This window comes from Atractosteus spatula, chromosome 7 (assembly GCF_055471065.1).
Source record: "Atractosteus spatula isolate fAtrSpa1 chromosome 7, fAtrSpa1.hap1, whole genome shotgun sequence".
NCBI lineage: Eukaryota > Metazoa > Chordata > Actinopteri > Semionotiformes > Lepisosteidae > Atractosteus > Atractosteus spatula.
In genome coordinates, this window is record NC_142712.1 from 61,939,982 (window position 1) to 61,958,667 (window position 18,686).

The following is an 18,686-nucleotide window of genomic DNA, read 5'->3' on the forward strand; positions in this document are numbered from 1 at the left end:
CATTTACCCGTCGGTCTCAATACTGTAGTCGTGGTGAAGTATTTTCTGACAACAATACATATCATGCTTCTGAAAAGTACAGTGTACAACTGGATTTGTAAAATCACATTTTATTTTGCATTCTTTGTTCTGTTTATACACTGTATCAGCAGCCGTTCTTTTGGGGATTTTAACTTTGTTTGGCACGTACACATGAGATAAAGCCTTTTGCCAAAATGTCCTGGACGTGTTTCTCGATATTGCCAATGTAAATATTATAAGCTATCAAGAACAGCTGCATTCCAGGTGCCACTCATGATCAACTAAAAATGCAGAGTTTCTTGTCTTCAGCATCTGATAGTTGAGAGTAGATTTATTTGAAAAATTGCTGCAAGCACTGAAAACGTCTTCAAATACCCTTGCAAGGAATCCATGCTACAAAGGAAATGCCTACACTGTACAAGCCATCCTTTTAGCTTTTATCAATATACTGTATCTCATATTCTAGACCTACTCATATCCAGTATACCTTCAAATAGTTACATCTCTTTTTCAATTGATCTGACTTGACACCTGTATCCAGACACAGGACCCATTCCCAGACAATGAGAAGTTGAGTTTGCTGACCTGCCTGGAAAAAGCTCAGGCCCGCATACAAGTGTTGGAGAGCCAGGTAGGCCTCATCGTTAATGAATGCGCTTTATTATAACTAGTAATAATAAGAATCTATTATTGGATTCAGAAAGACGTTTATCTTGAAGTATCACATACTTTAAAATGTCATGCCTCATAGAAATGGTATTGAAAGTTAAAATCAAATGTGCTGGTAACCGAAGCCTTTATCCAATTGGGTCTCTCTCTTCCTGCCCCCCTCCTGGACAGGAAGTGTTAATGGTCAGGTTAGAGCACGCTGTCCTCTCTGACACTTGTGTCTCTCCAAGCTGGAGGAGAACGCACGGCGGTGGGGCCGAGAGAAGCAGGACCTGCTGACCCGCCTGAGTGAGCACGACCACGGCTTCGCTCGCACGTCCACCATGATCCTGCACGACTTCCCCCTGGTCAGCCCCGGCCCTCTGCTCCCGCTGCACTTGTGCTCCCTGCCTTTTCTGTCTCGTTGACCTCAGGTGTCCTCAGTCTTTAGAAAGGGGCTTTGTGAGTGATTGTCTGACCATACGTATGTCTGCTTAAAATGCAGTTAAACTGCATGTTCTAAGGGGAAAAAATGAATTTCAGGTAACTATTTCTTTTCAAATTTTGTCAAGTTTTCCTAAGGCTTATATTAAGCCTAACTTAGTCAGTTCATCATTAGTGAACCACTTATTCCTGGTGAGGTTGGCAGAACTTCTGAATCTAACCAGGAAGATGACAGCCTAGATAGGAAGACAGAATTTATACTATCAAAAAACACGCACTAGTTGTCTCTAAGGCACAACAAAGAGATACTCATTAACCTGGACAGCTTGTTCTTGGGAGAAAACCTGAAACCTGAAGGGTGGAAAACTCCTGCTGTTCAGTGTTCAGTTGGTGGTGCCAACATGGGGCAACAGCAGAGACCCTGCTGTCTAGTTCTGTGGCTCTCATGGGTTCAAGCCCAGTGGGGCAATGGTTCAAGGCTAAAAGTGAATGACTGGCATGACCTATAATGATGAAGATAAAAGTTCTTCTTTAAATTAATACAAGTTTGTATAACCTCTTAAAATATTGAAATAGCATATAATAGGAATGAAGAGAAAGAAGAACCTTAGTTAAGAATCACAGTGTAGACTGCTGGAAAAGAGAGAGATTTTGATGGTTCCAAGTGGACCGCTGCCCTGAAAACAATTTTTATCCATATTCGTCTGTTTCATCTTCTAGTACACTTTATGTTATTGTGGATTTTTCCAATAAGTCTTGCAAGAGTACTTTATCATGAACATGACAAACCTGAATTCATGTCCATTGCTATACTCTCTTTACAGTACTGAAGGTGCCCTTTGTTTCTCTTTGCAGAAGCATGGCTCTACCTCCCTGCCAAACCCCAGCAGACACAGGAAGCTGGACCCCCTGACGTAGCCATTCCTCAAAACCCCTGAGCTGACACCTTTGAGATCTTTATTTTTATTTCCCAAACCCCACACAAAAATTCATATTTCTGCCTACGTTCAATAAAAATCTAGGATTTGTTTTTCAATTGACTTAATTATTCAAGTATCAATGAGAAGTTCACTGTTTTACTCACACGCTCATACAGTATTCTGACATGGGAACAAGTAATAGGTTTTTTCCTTGCTGAAAAGAGAAAAACACAACGTTTCGGCTGTGAGGCCTTCTTCAGCTGTCTTTTCAGCTGTGATTTCAGCATCACATTTCAGCATGGAATAAACCTACAGTATTACTTGTTGCTTTGCAGACTACGCATGCTGAAGTAGCTACCCACCTGAAGTATTCTGACATTGCAGCTTCACATCTGCTTGTCCACTGTTTGAGTTAAAATGTTAGTCAATTCAGGGTCAGTGTACCATATAAGGACCACTCAATGCAGTTTTGGTACTTTGTGGTCTGTAACACATTCTGCAAGGTCTTTGAGGACCTGCTGCCTATAATATTTCAATGGAATGAGTTATGAAGAAATTGGCAATAATTACTGAGTATAATGAGAAGGTACAGTCTGCATGATCTGTCTTCCCTCTCCCCACACACAGCTAAGAAAAAACATTTTACAGATTCTTAAACAATTCATGCCACTTGATTCCTTTATATCTGGGAAGATGAAAACTTATTGAGGCAACAAATCTTAAAGCATATTCCATTTCTTTCAAGTATCTTCCTCAGTGGCAGGTCTATTTTAATAAAATATTGTAGATCATGTACAATACTAGCAACACAATATCACACCATGAATGGCTGGTGTTATCCTGTAGCAGGAGTTTGATTTGCTGCTCCAAAGCAGCTGTGTTGTAAGTTTTACTGTGCACCACAATGATCCAAAATTGTTCCCCTCGTGTTATTTACTGTAACAGGGCGGACAGGTTTGTGGAGAATGAACTTGGAGCTCCTCATTCTTCATGATTTTCTCTGCTGTAGAGGTCTCAAGGTTAAAACGATGGGCTTCTCAGGCAACAGGATCAGCTCAAAGGTGCTCCTGATATCCACTTGCCTTTGTTTTTCAATTTTAAAGTTCTCAAGCATCTACAATAACAGGAGACAGAGACCAGTCAACAGCTTTGAAGTGTGAGTCTAAACTGACAGCAAAGCTGCCTCGCAGAGCTCTGAAAAATAAGTGCATTTCCTTTAACTTGTGTGCAAACATAATTGATCGCCTGCTTTTTGCTTTAATAAACTGTCTACTCTCCGAGGTGCCACTGGATCTAATGCATGCAAGGCTGATTTCATCTGAGGCAGAATCTTCCAGTTTAACATAACCACCCTGATGGTGGTGGGATACAGAACTGGGCAACAAGTCATGCAACTGGACTCTTTGCAGTGGTATTGATTTCCTGCACTACTGATTTTCCTGCACTCCTATTCGAGTCAAGTTAAGGATGGAGCCGGGACTCACGTGTATGAGGAACAGCTGCATCTCCGTCTCGGCAATCCTGCGGCCTAAACACTGACGTGGCCCGAACCCAAAACCCAGACTCCGGAAGTAGCTCTGCTCCCCCCTCAGCCAGCGGGAGGGCTGGTACTGCTCTGGCCGGGGGAAGACGTGGGGGCTGCGGCCCATAGCGTAGAGCCCCAGCTGGACCAGTGTCTGGACAAAACAACCAGGGCTCAGTGCAGTTCTCATGTCAGCATGGGGTTTCATTTTCAAACAACATGACTATGCACTAATGCTGTACAGCGCTTTGAATACCAAAGGAAATGGGTAGCCACATTCCACAAAACTATTTTGAAAGAAAAGGTTTCAGAAGCATGTGATATCAATTTATTTGCATCATCGTGCTTTCTAATCGAAGTGAGCTGGGTCTTTTTTAATGTTTTCAAACTAAAGATTAGCCTTATGTGTTAGTTCACGTACCCTTATGTGTTAGTTAGCGATAGCAAGTTTTCAGTCAGGCAGAATCCTAGTCATGCACTGGACTGGACTGTGGTGTCGCTGTGAACAAGTTAGTGGCCAAACACGATGGATCACACCAAGAGCACAGCACCCTGCTTTCAGGAAACGGAGGGATGCGACGGAGACTGTTTCTTACCCCTGACGGGATGTGGTAGTTCTGGATCACAATGTCTTTGGTAATGTATCTTTGCAAACTCACAGCAACGGGATGCAGCCTGGGAAGGAGAGTGCACTAGGTCAGCCTCTTCTCTGCCATTATTTATGTTAATATACGTAAATAACGCCTAAAGGATGTATGAAGTGATTTTGTTTATTTAACCTGATATATTGGTAAAAAAAAAAGCTTGATACTTGGTATCATGAATACAGCATGGAGAATCAAAAGCTGATCAAACTTAAAAGTCAGCAAGTAGATTAGAAATTTTCTCCACTGCACTTCCCTCACAATTTTCAGTTCTCTCATCCAGCCTCTACACTTCTGCTGTTTCCTTAAGATGGTTCTCAGACACCCTGCATTCCTGTCTGTTATACCTTAATGTCTCCTTCAAAGCTCCTTTGACCAAAGGCACCGCTTTTAACATTTGGGTTATGTCTCCATCAGAAGAAGCCCTTGCGGCCTGTATCTCTGCCCGCAGCTCCTCCTGCAACCCGGGGTGCCTGGCCAGCTCATACAAGGTCCACAGCAGGGTGATAGACGTCTGAAACACAGCACAGTCGACACGAAAACTAACATCTGATGGAATGGTCTTTAAGTATTTGAACTAAAGAAATCATTTCACCATCTGTTAAATTTTCCGTACAAAGCAGAGGGTGATGTGCTGCAGTAACTGATTTTAGCACAACAAGATTGCCTCACAATGCATACGCGAGGCATGAGACCGTCAGGTGTGGACAATGTGCTGTAAACCAAGGAGCTACCGTGTCCACCCCTCCTGCCATCAGCTCTGTCACGCTGGCCTTGATGTCTTCGATGGACAGCTTGTCCAGCATCAGCAGACTGGCCAGCACTCCAGGGTACTTCCCGTCGTTGGTGGGAGCCCGACGCAGCTGTCTGTAGATATTCTGAATACAGCGGTCAGCTGGAGGGGTCAAGATAAAGGGTCAGGTTTTGACTGTTATTCCACTGAAACTTTTGTCCTTGCATTCAAATAGCTATAGCTTTTTGGAAGGATAGGACTTGTACTGCTAGTGTCATTTTGAATTGTGCTCCAGCTTCTTACACCAATACGATCCCAGTTAATGTATATTGCATGAAGTGTGTATATTTTCGTTAGTTTAAACAATGCTAGGGAGTTCAGATATGGTTAAATTCAGTTCAGCAGGTGGATAGCGTGGCACCCTGTGAAGTGGTCTGTCCTTTGTTAAAGTGGCCCAGACCAGGTGTCGGCTCAGCCGGCTCTGACCTTGTCTGAAGATGCCGTCCCAGGCCTCCATGTGCTCCTTCCACACCTGGGACCCCAGTCTGCGCAGCAGGCCGGGGGGGATGTACAGCATGGGGGAGGTGGTCTTGAACATGCGAGAGATGCAGTCGATGAAGTGCTGCGCCTCAGGGTCGATGTAGTCGTGCAGCAGCCCCAGCCGTTCCCCATACAGCACCGAGCTCACCGCTGGGACACGGGGGAGAGAGGGAGAGAGAGAGCCATCACCGCAAGACGCTTACGGTAGAGGGAAGAGGCAGGCCTTGCGTGGGAAACACACTAGAGTGCCTTATCATGGGAATATCAGTGAAGCACTAGCTCAACAAGTGGATAGGCTATACACCCTTTCCATTTTTAATTGAATTTGTGAAGTATGGTCCTACAGTAAATATTAGGCATGTTCCATGTCTCTATATATGATCTCGCATATCAATTACTTCCTCGGGTGTTGATAATCTTGTTCTGATTGAGTGCTTTCTGATCCTGACTAGAGTATCAGACCTTCCCATCCCTCTGTCAAAGTGGTCAAATGTGTACTTTTAGGAAGTACAGTACGATAATCTGGGGTAATAGGGAGTGCTGGGAACACAACTTACTGGTTTGTGGGCTTGTGCAGCTATAACTGCATTTATGTCAAATGTTACAGTAACACATCAAGAGACAGTATAGACCAATTTCTGGATTTGTTGGTAAACATAGATTCCTAATTCGTATTCCTGTGCACCTCTGGAATACTCTTTCTGTCAGGAGTTCAGGTGGGTAGCTGCATCAGCATGCACAGGCTGCAAAGGAACAAGTAAAGGTTTATTCCATGCTAAAAAAGAGAACAGTTTCATGGAAACTTCTCACGGTGCAGCATGGAATAAGCCTTTACTTGTCTCTTTCTGTCTGGCCCTCATGCCCACACACCAAGATAAATGACCCCCACTAACGATGCTACAGTACAATAATTCCTCAGAGCCTCACATTCCAGGGCGAATTTGAAGAGCTCATGGGAGAGGTCCACTGTCCACTGGCCCGTGCTGCTTCTCTCAATCTTTTTGTGAACCCGGGCCACGAAGTCCTGGCCCACCTCGTCCAGCAAGGGCACGAAATTCCCCAGCACCTGGGGGGCGATCACCTCTTTGTTGAGGATCACTCGATGCGAGCGCCAGTCTTCCCCATCCCTGAGAAAGAAAAAGAAAAGAGCGTTTTTCACAATTTGCTGTTATTTGTATATTTTGCTGCTTTGAAATTATTTTTTTCCTGCGCACTTGACATTTTCTAAATAAATAAGCTGCACTGTTCATCGTTTCACTTTTTTTTTAAATTTGAGACCGGTCTTGAAATTTGCTTTTCACCTTTTAAAATATGTGTTTTGAAGACCTGTGTTGGCTGAAAGGTGACCAACAGGCAGGACTGTAGGAATTAGCTGATTCATTGGCATTCCCACCTGTGTCTGTTAACCTATCGACAAGCTTTTTAGTTAGAAACAAGAGCAAATTCATAATCACCAAGCTCGGGGAGTTCAGCATGCCGAAGAGGTGAGCCATTACTTTAACTAGGATACATTTGGAATTAGGACCTCAGTGCAGAAAAAAATATGTCAAAACAACTAAAAAGAACTAAGATGATCTACAAGTACCAGTTAGCATCAGTTTTTAAAGGCATAGTTAGAATGAAAATCAGCAGAAACAGGTGTTTCTCAGGTCCTCAGTCTGCTGAGTTTCATTTGCACTGGGCCTTTAATCACCAGAGCCAAGCTGTATTGCAGATGGAGGCTTCTAGAAAAAAAAAAATTGTTTAAGACTTTGAGGGCACTTTGAACCTCCAAGGTTTTGACTACAACACAGAAATGTAATGAGCAAAAAAGCAGTGTTGGAATTACACTGCCAGAAGAAAAGGCATCTCATTACTTGAGCAGGACTCCATATTTGTGGTTCCTGTAATCTCTGTATGAGGTCCAAGGTTCCATCTTCAGTCTTTTGGGGTAGTGGCCTTCTGCTTTAAACAAGATGGCAGCATCCTCTGGTTTAATTATATTCACACTTTCATAGTAACCAATTTTCTCCCTAAAAAAGAAAAAAAAGTATTAGGAGTCAATATCAGGCGTAGTTTTAACACTGTAGACATCTACAAATTGAAACATAAAAACTGATCTAAAGGTTTCATGTAATAATTGTAAAGTGGTAATGTTATCAGGCAAATATTTTCAGTTATCTTTTTCAGGGCTGGCCTGGCTAACAGAATCTGCCATTTATCGGGGTTACAGTTTTACCTGGCTTACATTTTTAAAATATGTTTAACAATCAGGCTATGACTCCTATCACTTGGAATTGTGTTGCTCTACAGATATAATTTTTTACAGTCCCCTTTGATCTGGCTTCAAGACAAAAATATTTCATACACAACCACACAGTCACTGATCTATTTTTTCATAGTTTCTCTGGATAACGGGATTTGGAGCTCTTCAATTTACATTAGTTTTACATTTGGTTTGGTTTGGTCATTTCTCCCTGTAAGAACTGTGTACTGTTTAACAGGGGTGTTTCCCGAAAACGATTAATCGTAGAGGTTAAAGAGCAACTTGACAATGTACGTACGTGACGTACGTGCTAATTTTTCGAGTGATTCCCCAATCCCCTCTTAATCGGTCATTTTACGAGCGAGTATAAAGTACTTCTTTGTTAACCCCGCCCCTGAAGTCGCTTAGCAAAAAGCATCACAAGTCGATTAATAATACTTTCATTATATGGTGTCGTTTTTGGTCCCTCAGTGGGCTGAAATAAAGTTGTGAAAAGGAATATGAAGTAAACATGACATCATAAGTTAACAACCAATGAAGCGAAAGCGTATAGATGGGCACAAAATCGGACACCTATTGCTTCTAAATTTCTAAATTTACAGATTTTTTAAGAGAAAATAAAATAAATGACTGACACGCCGTAAAAGAAAACCCAAGATTGACTGCGTGCGTGACTATCATCTAGTCAAGTATAAATCCTCGCATTTTTATTTTTTAAAATTAAATGTAACTGATTGGGGTTCTCGTAAATTAACGATCGATCTTAAAATCGAGTTTACGATGTTCTTAGCGCTACGATGCTTTCGGGAAACCCAACCCAGAACTGTTTCAAAAAGTGATCAAGAAATGGAAATTGTACCACAGAAAAAGAATCAGCTTTTAAAAGAATGATTTAAGAACCGAGTAAACTAAATGCAAAGAATTAAGAAAAGACACCTTTTTTATAATTACAATGCATAACTCTACTTGGTTCAAGTAATTCTGTTGTTAATCTCTTATTAAACCTAAAATGTGAAACAAGATTCTGTGCGTCAGGCTGATCTTTACATAATTAAGAGAGAGCATTGCAACACCTCATCAGGGTCGTGATGATCAGCTGTTTATTACATTGCAAGATGGGACACTTTTTCCTCTTAAAATCAATTACCCTTCAGCACTCGATATATAGAATTCTTACTTCTTACAGAATCTATACAAATGAATAAGAAATTTTGTTTCAAAATAGAAATGCCACTTACCTGTAAATAGGTCCAAATGTGTTAAAATTGTTAAGCATAATTCCGTGAATGTTCTTAAACCCATCTAACTTCCAGAAGGTGTACAAGTTAACCAATCCATTCTTCCAGTTTCCAGGAATCTCACTAAAGGGTTTGACTTTCTTGTGCTGTTCTGGAGAGGTGGGCTGTGTAAATGTGGCCATACTGGCACTGTAGCACCTTCTGTAAAAAGGTGCTCTGCGATGGTTACACTCTGCACCTGCAGCTCTGATGACAGCGAGGCTGGTGGAAGCTGCACAGCGCAAGCAGGGCTTCACCATCATCATCAGGCTCTATCTTCTTATTACTGGGACTACTATGGCTCAATAGATGTGGGCTGTTTATATACTGCCCTCTTGGTTCAAGCTTCAAGGCCTTCCAAAGACAGTCAAATATTTAGGATTTAACCCCTTCTATTCCTCTTATTCTAATCAGAATGGTCCTGAAGTAACTTTGTCTCTTTAGGGTTAAATATCACCAATTGCAGTACTGACAGGCAATACACAGATCAGAGCAAACCTTGAAGATGAACCACGTTGTCTTTCTAAACAACTGCACATGTATGATAAGAATTTAAGAGGTAAATATCATTAGACCAGGAGATCTCATATTCTGCTCCTAGAGGGCCTTTGTATCTTCTGGTTGTTGTTCCAACCTGAGTGGACAATTGAAGCCGTTATCATAATTATTTTTACGTAGTCAAACATTCACTTCTTTAAAGGTACGCTGCAGAGCCTGGTTAGAAGTTTTAAGTATTAATCACAGTTAAATAATTATACTTATAGCTCAAGTGGGATACAGTAGACTCCACACAGTTGTGTGGGAAAAGTAGACACTCCCAGTCAAGTTGCATTTCACTGAATCTCAAAGTAAAAAAGAAGTTGACACGACCTCTGTGAACTTAGCATATGCAAATGTTTGGGCTCCCTAAGTACAATCAGTTCTTAGTAACACCTCCATTGGCAGAAATAGCAGCTTCCAAACAGCCTGCAGCCAGATTAGAGCGTTCTGTTCTTGCTTTTGGATTTTTTCCCAACTCTTCCTTGCAGAACTCTTTTAGCTCAGAAATATTCTTCGGTCTTCTCCCTTTAACTTCCATTTCGTAATGATGTTTCTGACAGTTGAAATTGCAAGGTGGAAGCATTCAATGGTCTTTATAGTCTTCTCCTGCTTTAGAAGAGTGAACTATATTTTTAAAGTCCTCGGACAGCTGCTTAGAGAAACCCACTGTTGTTGAAAGAAGGCAGAACAACAATCACAACCTCAGAGGTTAGAAGGGTCAGAGTATTTGCTGAACCCCGTCTTCACATGACTTCACGTAAAGCCTAACAAGTCAGTTTTGGGGCTTTTGAAAAACACAAATGAAAAAAGTAGTAATGAATCAACAGGAAAGGTGCCCAAATTTTTTCACATGCTAAATTCACTTATTTTTTTTCCCCAATCTGTTAACATCTGCAAATAAACAGTAATTTTGCACGACAATTTACAGAAAGATCTTGGGTTTAACTTTGTACCCTGTAGATGTTGTCATCTTCTGATATTCATTGAAGCACAATTTAACCAGGGGTGCCTAAACATTTGCACACAATTGTATTAAGCCCTCCAAATGCAGAGTTTGAGACAGCTGTCTTGGAATTATCAGAGACTTTTTTTAACAGTTTTGTAGCAATGTTATCCCTTATATTCAACAGGATTTTATAAGCTATGTAGCAAATGCGAGAGGATCTATATATATGCAGGTATTCCATATGGATCAAAACATAAATTGTAAAATGTCTTTATCTTCTAAAAGGACAGGGGATAGTTTTAAAAAATTAGAAATATTCCAGGCATAATACACGCAATGATGTACCATATGAATAATCTAATGTACAAGAATCTCACTGATACAAGAAACTCACATGAATAGTAGCAGAATTATACAATACCTAGAGGCTTTAAAAACATTTACTATAATACAGTCTTGCACAAAATAAAGATTATTACAGTGTATCTTAAACATTTTAAAAATGTATACTTCATCATAATTTCACAGAAAACATTGAAAGAGTCAACACTACTGAATTAAATTAAAATTATTTTAAAAGGCAAAATAAAAAAAACAAAGCTGCAATGATAGTGCTCGTACCCGTGTGAAGCAGGACCCCTGGGCCGCGGAAAGAACCCAAACGCAGACAGAGCGAGCAAACAAACAAGGAACGCAAGATCGGAGCCGAGAAATTACCAGAGCCGAGATCAGAATCCAGACGTCTTAGGGAATGAAACTCGAAGGCTGAGCCCAGAGTACTGCAAATGTAATGTTGTACGTGGTCTTTAATGTACACCTCTGCACGACACAGGTGGTTTGGCTAATCGCTCGCAGGTGGGGTAGAACTGATCTCATGCCAGAGTGCGTTTCACAGCCGGCAGCTGACTGACAGCCACACAAGTCTTTACACTCTCAATAATTGCAACCATTAAACAAAAGCATCTTTTTAGCATATTCAGAAAACATCGGAGGAAATACATCTAAAACATCTAGCTGATGCGTCAAGTAATCTTTTTTACCTGCTTTATTCTAACTGCAGGTGTCTGTCCTATTCTAAAACTACGGTACAACTGAAAACAATAACAATAAGGCAGTCGAACGAAACTGTGCCTCCTCATCAAGCAAAAATTGCCACCCATTACATACTATCTTGTGAGTTAAAAAAAAATATATAACTACTGTAAAACTATGATCACATAATATTATGCTCGGTCTAATCCACAGATCCAGACTCTACCCTTTCTCTCTTGCTTGGATTTTTGTTTTGCTGACAATGGTACTTCAGGTGATTTCTTTTTCTATGTAGTGATATTTAAAAAGCAGTGGAGATTACTCATAAGCTGCCCTGCACTTCACAAAGCTGTACAAGTTTTACTTGGTAGTCAAGACAAGGGAAGGGTTGGGGTTTCTCTTTTCCTTTCCTGTTGTCTCATCTCCTTAATGACTTCCTCCAGCTTCATGGCCACCTTCAAGTCCCCCTGAACTGCCAGCCTGCCGCTAGTATAGGCAGCGAAAGGGCGCAGGCTGCCCTCGAACATTGCCAACAGGTCCTCCTCACTCATCTGCAGAACGATGTCAGGAATCCGATCGGGAACGCCTGCACCAGCCCGGCCTGCACCTGGACAACAAGCAGGAGGACAAAGGCAATGACTCCTTATGTGAAAATTCCTAGCTGACGAATCCCAGCCCTAAACTCGGTGGCACTCAGCCATTGTGTGTTGCCGCCTGGGAGAACACCAGTGACTGTTGACTAGTGAGATGATCCGGAGTCGAACCCAAGACTCTGGAGCTCAACCTGTACTCAGGCAAGTGCCTTTATTGGGAGAGACACACTGAGCCATGTAAGCTAAGAAATATTCCCTTCAATATTGTAAAAACAATCACATGTTAGCATGTCTTGCTTTTGCAGAGTTAGGAAACATCACAGTTCACCTTTGCTCCTGGAGACGCCCAGCAAAACAACAAAACACAGAGCTGGACCAATCAGAACTGTCAACAAGGACCGAGAACAACTAACCCCATTTTAGGAAGTTTGTGATGGTTCTTGACATCTTCCCTTAAGGGAAAAGTAAGAGTTTTGTCTGCTCTTTATTTTCAGTGTTAATCTTCACTTTGAAGAATTTCAAAACAACAACCTCAAGTGTTTGCTGCCCTTCACTACGCAAAACACATGATGTTTTCAGGGAGCAGCTGCACGTTTCCGCAGTCTAGCACCTGAAGTCTCACCTTTACTCAGATCAACAAAATAGCACGTCTCCAGTCCATCACGCAGACGGATGTTGAACTGGAAACAGGCCCCAACCTGGCTGACTAGCCTCTCGGAAAGAAGAATTTTCACAGTGGCCAGCAGCTCATCAGCGCTGCAATGCTTTTCTCTGGCAGGAACAACAGGTCTCTTCTCATCCACAAAGCTAACTGTGTCTCCTGTAGGATGACAGAGATTACTCACTGCCCCAGAGAGATCTTTTACAAAAATGGAACTTGAAAACAATGTGGCCTGAGTGGTACATAGATTGGAATCAAGTCAGGCAGTTTTTTACATAAATGTGTTTTTTTTTTAAAAAATCATATGGGCCAATGCTTCATTAAAACTGGTTTGAATAGGTTCACTGACTTTGTTTATTTGCATTTTTATTGGCATATTTTTATGAGTCAGCCAAAACTGGTCTGCCAGCTTCCCCTGGTTTAGACTGGAAGTATTTCATTAACCCACTAGACATGACAATACAATGAGATTAAAATGCGTCCTCTCTGCCCCCAGTCTTTCTCCCAAATGCATTTGAATTATATTTCATTCAGAGACTCCAACCTCTGCATTTCACTCAAGAACGTAACAGAGGTAGAAAACAAAACCAAAACCTGAAATGCTGAGAGAAACATAGAGAAGCGTTCAATGACCTTTGCTGTGAGAGGGCATGGACACTCCGCTGCTGCCAAGGAAATGCATAGCCAGCTGCTGAATGGGGCCCGTCAGTCCTTCCAGTCCCGGCACAGAGGGTGGCACGACCAGGGGTCCCAGAGGAGAGTTCTCAGGGGTCTTCAACACAGACTCCACAGTCAGCTCCACGCGGTGCACCTCCAGCCCCCAGGGACGCGTCTTCTCATTAATGTCTACCTGCAACACAGGAGGAGCGAGGGAGGTCTCTATGTGGCACAGCAAGGAAAAGTGGCGGCTTTAATGATAATAACAATAATAATCATTTGTAGGAGTAGTATTCCTCCTTACAGCCAAAGTCCCCACACATCAGCTCTCAGTGGGGAGGAGAGTAATGAAGCCAATTCAGAGATAGAGATTATTAGGAGGCCATGATGGGTAAAGGCCAGGGGGAAATTTGGCCAAGACACCATGGTAACAGCCCTACTCTTTTCCAGAAACACCCTGGGATTTTTAATGGCCACAGAGAGTCAGGACATAACATCTTTTTTTACAAATTTGAATGCACCATTGGCATTTGTTTACAGTTTGGTAAATATTCAAAATAACAAATCAGTGAACTTGGCATATGTAAACGTTTGGGCTTCCTTAAGTACAATCAGTTCTTAGTAACACCTCCATTGGCAGAAATCGCAGCTTCCAAACATATCCTGCAGCCAGATTAGAGCGTTCTGTTCTTGCTTTTGGATTTTTTCCCAACTCTTCCTTGCAGAACTCTTCTAGCTCAGAAATATTCTTCGGTCTTCTCGCACACACTTCGTGTTTCAGATCTCCCCACAGATGTTCGATAATATTCAAGTCTGGGGACCGTGAAGGCCCTTGTAAATCCTTAGTCTTTCATTCCTGTAAGTAATTTATGGTTGATTTTGAGTTATGTTGCGGGATTGCTGTCATGCAGAAATATTAAACGTCTTTTAATCAAACGTATCAGACAAATCAAAAAAGCAGATATGCCAACTAAGAACAAATGCTGTGCTGTTTACAGTTACAGCCTGGCCAACAGGCTGACACCCCTGTGGCACAGAAGACACAGCAGCAACAGAATAATAAAGAATAGTCAGTAAAAAGTAAAGGACAACACCAGGGCACAACAGCTTTACCCGCTGCAAGTATCATGCAGAAAAGACATAATCATTTAACCAAGAACACCTCATATTTGAAGGCGGACAGTTTCAGCTCACTCTGGAAATTGTTCCCGTCATTGACAGCAGCAAACTGAAACGTCTTGAGTCAGTGGTGGCTTCTGGGAGGTTCAGTGTGATACAATTACTATACTGTACCGTGAACTGGAGGGTGGTACAGAAGACTGGAGCACAGTAAGAAAGGAAGGTGTGTAAAGGAGACAAAAAAAGACGATAACCACTATGATTTACCTGAAAAACGAAGAGCTACTGTGAAGGGGGAGTAAAACGTTTTCAATTCAATGTGGAAGCACACAGCAGCACCGCTTAACACAGTGGCTGATTAAAGTACAGAACACGCGGCTACCTGCAGATCCTCGCCCAGACGGGTTCTTCCCAGCTGGATCTCCCGCACGGTCTTCTTGAGGAGGCGGTGGGTCATGGAGTTCCGCGCCGTCAGCCGCGCGGAGGCGTTCAAGTCCTGCACTGCCACCACGGACATCACCGGATTCCAGATCCGGAACTGGATGTCGGCTCCGACGGACACCAGCCCCCCGTCTTTGGTTGTCACCTGGTACAAGAGAGGCCACCAGCGGCAGAAGCCCCTTACTGTAGCTTGCAGGCAGACACAGCTATCGGCACAAGTTGGCAGCGCCGCAAGCAATGGGCACAAGGCAGGGTACACCCTGGCTGGGATACCAGCTCAGTGCAGGGCAGGCGCACCCTCACAGACGCACACACACTCGCACCTAGGGCCAGTTTCCCCAGAAGCCAATTAACCTTCCCTCCAATGGGACAAAACCCATGTGAACGTTGGAAGAACATGCAAACTTCACACAGACAGCACCCCAGGTCTGCAATTGAACCCAGGGCCCCAGCGCTATGAGGCAGGAATGCTAACCACTGTGCCACCCATGTTTACAGCATTTCATCTCTAATTTTGTTACCTCTTCGTACTTCTTAGCTTGTTATCCAGACTAACGAAGCCATGCCAGGAGCTACGTCTCCCTGGCTGTGCTCAGATCGGGGAGGGGGTGTGTACCTGGCAGGGTGGGATGTTGAAAGCTCTGGTCCGCAGGTCAACCCTCTGCCACTGCTCAATGAAGGGCAGGACCAAGACCACTCCAGGCCCTTTAGGGGGGCGAACCCGCCCCAGGCGGAACGCAACAATCCTCTCGTAATTGGGAACCACCTGTCAGGAGAAACAGGCCCGTTGAGATCCACCTGCTTGAAAAAGAACAGCAAACCAGCTCCCAGTACCCATCCCGTTTGCACACTATATTGTAAAAAACGTGATCTCCATCGGATGAGACGTAAAACCGAGGTCCTGACTCACTGTGGTCAATAAAAATCCCAGGGAGTTTCACAAAAAGAATACGGGTGTTACCTGGCACCCTGGCCAAATTGTCAATTGGCCTTTACCAATCATGGCCTCCTAATAATCCCCATCTCTGAACTGGCTTCATCACTCTGTCCTCCTCCCCACTGAGAGCTGGTGTATGGGGAGCGTTCTGGCGCACTATGGCTGCCGTCGCATCATCCAGGTGGGGCTGCACACTGGGGGTGGTGGAGGGGATCCCCATTACCTGTAAAGCGCTTTGAGTGGAGTGTCCACAATAGAAGTATATAAGTGTAAGCAATTATTAAGGAATTATAATTACAATTTTTTTCATTTTTTCTCCATTTCATCCTGTTACAAATAAAGAAATATCTCAGATTAAAGCTTCTGAACGAGACTGTATAAATTAATACACGGTAAATCACGGCAGCCAACCAGGGATTAGCGTTGATTTAAAAATAAGATGGGTGATTATCCCACTCTTAACACAGACTGTGTCATAGGGTCATATTTTTTTCAGAAATTTCATCATAACACAAATTGGCTCAGAACAGGAAAACGGTTCTGCAGGCCGGTACAGTTTTGTAGCAGATCACTGTTGTAGAGTGTAAAGCAAAAAAGCCGCCTTACCTTGAGAACAAACCAAGCCGAGACAGGGAATGTGACCACGGTAAAGACAAAAACCAGGAAAGTGACAATCAGGTTGCACACCCAAGAAAGCCAGCTCTGCGACCTGTCTGATCCAGGGACAAAGACAGGGGATTGGCGTCAAAATGAATCAGAACAAGATGTAAAAAGGAAATCAAGATGCTGTTTTTCTCTTTTTATTTATCAGCGCGAAATTAACGCCCGTTTCTTCTTTGGCAGCTGTCCCCTCTACAATTTTGTTTTTAGAAGACGGATTATCTCAGTATGATCTGGCAGACAGAAGACTTGGGCATATTATACAAACCTTCCAGTAATAAACATTACTTTCATTTAGGGCGAAATGAACAGAAATGATGAAGGCTGGGGTTTAATATCACGTTGGGTAATTGCGTAGACCAGACAGTAATTTTTCCGCACTACGTGAAGACCACCATTACCGCGTCACCTACATTCCTCAAGAGAAAGGATCTAGCAGAGAACTGTCGATGGGTATTGATGGAAGATGTTTCTGTGATGAGCTACTACTCAGCACTTTGTATTTTTAGCTGGTTGTCATGTGAAACTGGAATTCAGGATAAATCACCTCTCTACTTAAGTACGGTTATCACCTGTAAAGTCGTTCTCTGAGATTCTGGGGACATAGTCGAAAGAGTTCCCTGCGTGGCTGTACTGGACAATGCTCTCAGCAGAAACGTAGAGACCGGGACTGGACTGCAACACCGCGTCCTTCTGCGGCAGAGCACGGTACTCGTATCCCGAAGGCTTGCCAAACATTGTCCTGGTCGTGCTGGTGTTACCGCGGTGTCCCTTAGTTATCAGCGTGACTAGCCCCCTTTTTTAGAAGATAAAACAGAAATGGGAAAAACGGCGTCACTACCCATTTGTGTTTTCTCGCTGCCTTAGACACAACCCTGACTTCCTTCTTATTTATTCTGACTCTCCACTATGCTCAGAAAGAAGAGAGCACATCTACGTGAGGCCCTTACGTCTCCCCCTCGCTTACCAAGGGCTCCCTCAGCTGGACTGGATGCCTAATGATTTCAAGAAAAACTTAAACACCTGTCTGCCTGGATACGGGGAAGCACGCTAAAAATAAGCAATTGCTTCGAATTTAAAACACCTGCCAGAGCCGCAAGCTCTAAGGCCAAAGTACAGACAGTATAGGGGCTCCCCGCTCAGTGCTCTCCAGATGACCCGCTTGTTTCCAGTTGCCACCTTACCTGATCCGCCCTGTGTATACAAAGACCGCGAATAAGGTAACCTTAACTGCACGATAGTTTATCGTTTCACCAATGCGCAGGAACAGACTACAGAGAGTCATCAAAATGATGCTTGCAATCTGTCTCCACTTGTGAATCACATGTTAAACTGGGGCAAATGTCTTCGTAGGTGGTTGCATTTGTGAATACCGTGGTTTACGGATTTGGAAAGTGCACCGATTCCCGCTATAGGATCAAAACCTATGAATCTGTTGAATTTGATTTGTGTGCTGGGTTACGTAGTGTTACCTGCCGTGGGGTCAGGTGGGTCCTGCAGTCCAGGAGTGGGTGATATGGTCCCCTCCCGTGTGTAAAGCGATCTGGGAAGCCGGGATAAAAACATTATACAGGAGCCAGTTGTTGGATTATTGTTAATGTATCTTTTCTTCTGTCACACGAAAGACGCCCACGCTTCTGAAGAACGTTTCGGGGGGGAAAAATAAAAAATAAAATATCACTAACCTGAATGGATTGGTTAAGGGCAATGGAAACTTTCAGCTGTTGGGAAAAGGCAAATACACTGGAAAGGGAATGTGCGTTTCAGTGTATGTTCGGATTAGAGATCAGTGTTATTTCTGTAGCCAATATGCACCAGTTTTGTTTTGCAAATAAAGTAGTTCGGAGGGGGGTTCCACACGCACTGCACCAGACTTACCAGAGAAACTATACTGTTTATACAGTGCATATACAGTATGATCAGATCTTTTCTAGAGCAGCTCTGTGCGATACATGATTACTGCCGCTTCTACAACTTGTCTCCTGACTGAGGGCACACAACATGACATGGGCGAGCACGTGTTCCGTCTACTTAAACCTGTGCAAACAATGTCGATTCTCCATTTCAGACTTCAGTTTATCTGTCGTAGGCGCAAGTGCAATGAAA

The 18,686-nt window shown here is 43.1% G+C and overlaps 3 protein-coding genes across 4 annotated transcripts in view; 1 reads left to right on the forward strand and 2 right to left on the reverse strand.

The window, feature by feature from the left end:
- Positions 1-2,147, forward strand: part of ccdc33 (coiled-coil domain containing 33) — a 96,185-nt gene extending 94,038 nt beyond the window's left edge. Inside the window, exons 21-23 of the mRNA XM_088920907.1 lie at positions 563-652; positions 921-1,037; positions 1,969-2,147. Of these exons, the coding sequence (XP_088777033.1) occupies positions 563-652; positions 921-1,037; positions 1,969-2,031 (270 nt within the window). The 3' untranslated portion in view covers positions 2,032-2,147. The remainder of the gene's footprint in view (positions 1-562; positions 653-920; positions 1,038-1,968) is intronic.
- Positions 107-10,650, reverse strand: LOC148831590 (cholesterol side-chain cleavage enzyme, mitochondrial-like). The gene is made up of 9 exons (XM_088920908.1): positions 8,956-10,650; positions 7,329-7,484; positions 6,400-6,599; positions 5,419-5,622; positions 4,934-5,094; positions 4,547-4,713; positions 4,152-4,230; positions 3,518-3,709; positions 107-3,147 (listed from the first exon to the last, which is right to left on the reverse strand). The coding sequence occupies exons 1-9, from the start codon at positions 9,258-9,260 to the stop codon at positions 3,022-3,024; spliced, it is 1,590 nt and encodes a 529-aa protein (XP_088777034.1). The 5' UTR covers positions 9,261-10,650; the 3' UTR covers positions 107-3,021.
- A 252-nt stretch (positions 10,651-10,902) lies between these two features.
- Positions 10,903-17,495, reverse strand: stoml1 (stomatin (EPB72)-like 1). Of its 2 annotated transcripts, XM_088920909.1 has the most exons (7): positions 17,153-17,495; positions 16,527-16,633; positions 15,600-15,749; positions 14,925-15,128; positions 13,400-13,616; positions 12,728-12,925; positions 10,903-12,119 (listed from the first exon to the last, which is right to left on the reverse strand). In XM_088920909.1, exons 1-7 carry the CDS (start codon positions 17,316-17,318, stop codon positions 11,884-11,886), a joined length of 1,278 nt encoding a protein of 425 aa, XP_088777035.1. In that variant the 5' UTR covers positions 17,319-17,495; the 3' UTR covers positions 10,903-11,883. The 2 variants fall into 2 exon arrangements, with proteins under 2 accessions (XP_088777035.1, XP_088777036.1); XM_088920910.1 differs by lacking the exon at positions 12,728-12,925 and having other exon boundaries at positions 17,153-17,491.
- Positions 17,496-18,686: the final 1,191 nt, after the last annotated feature.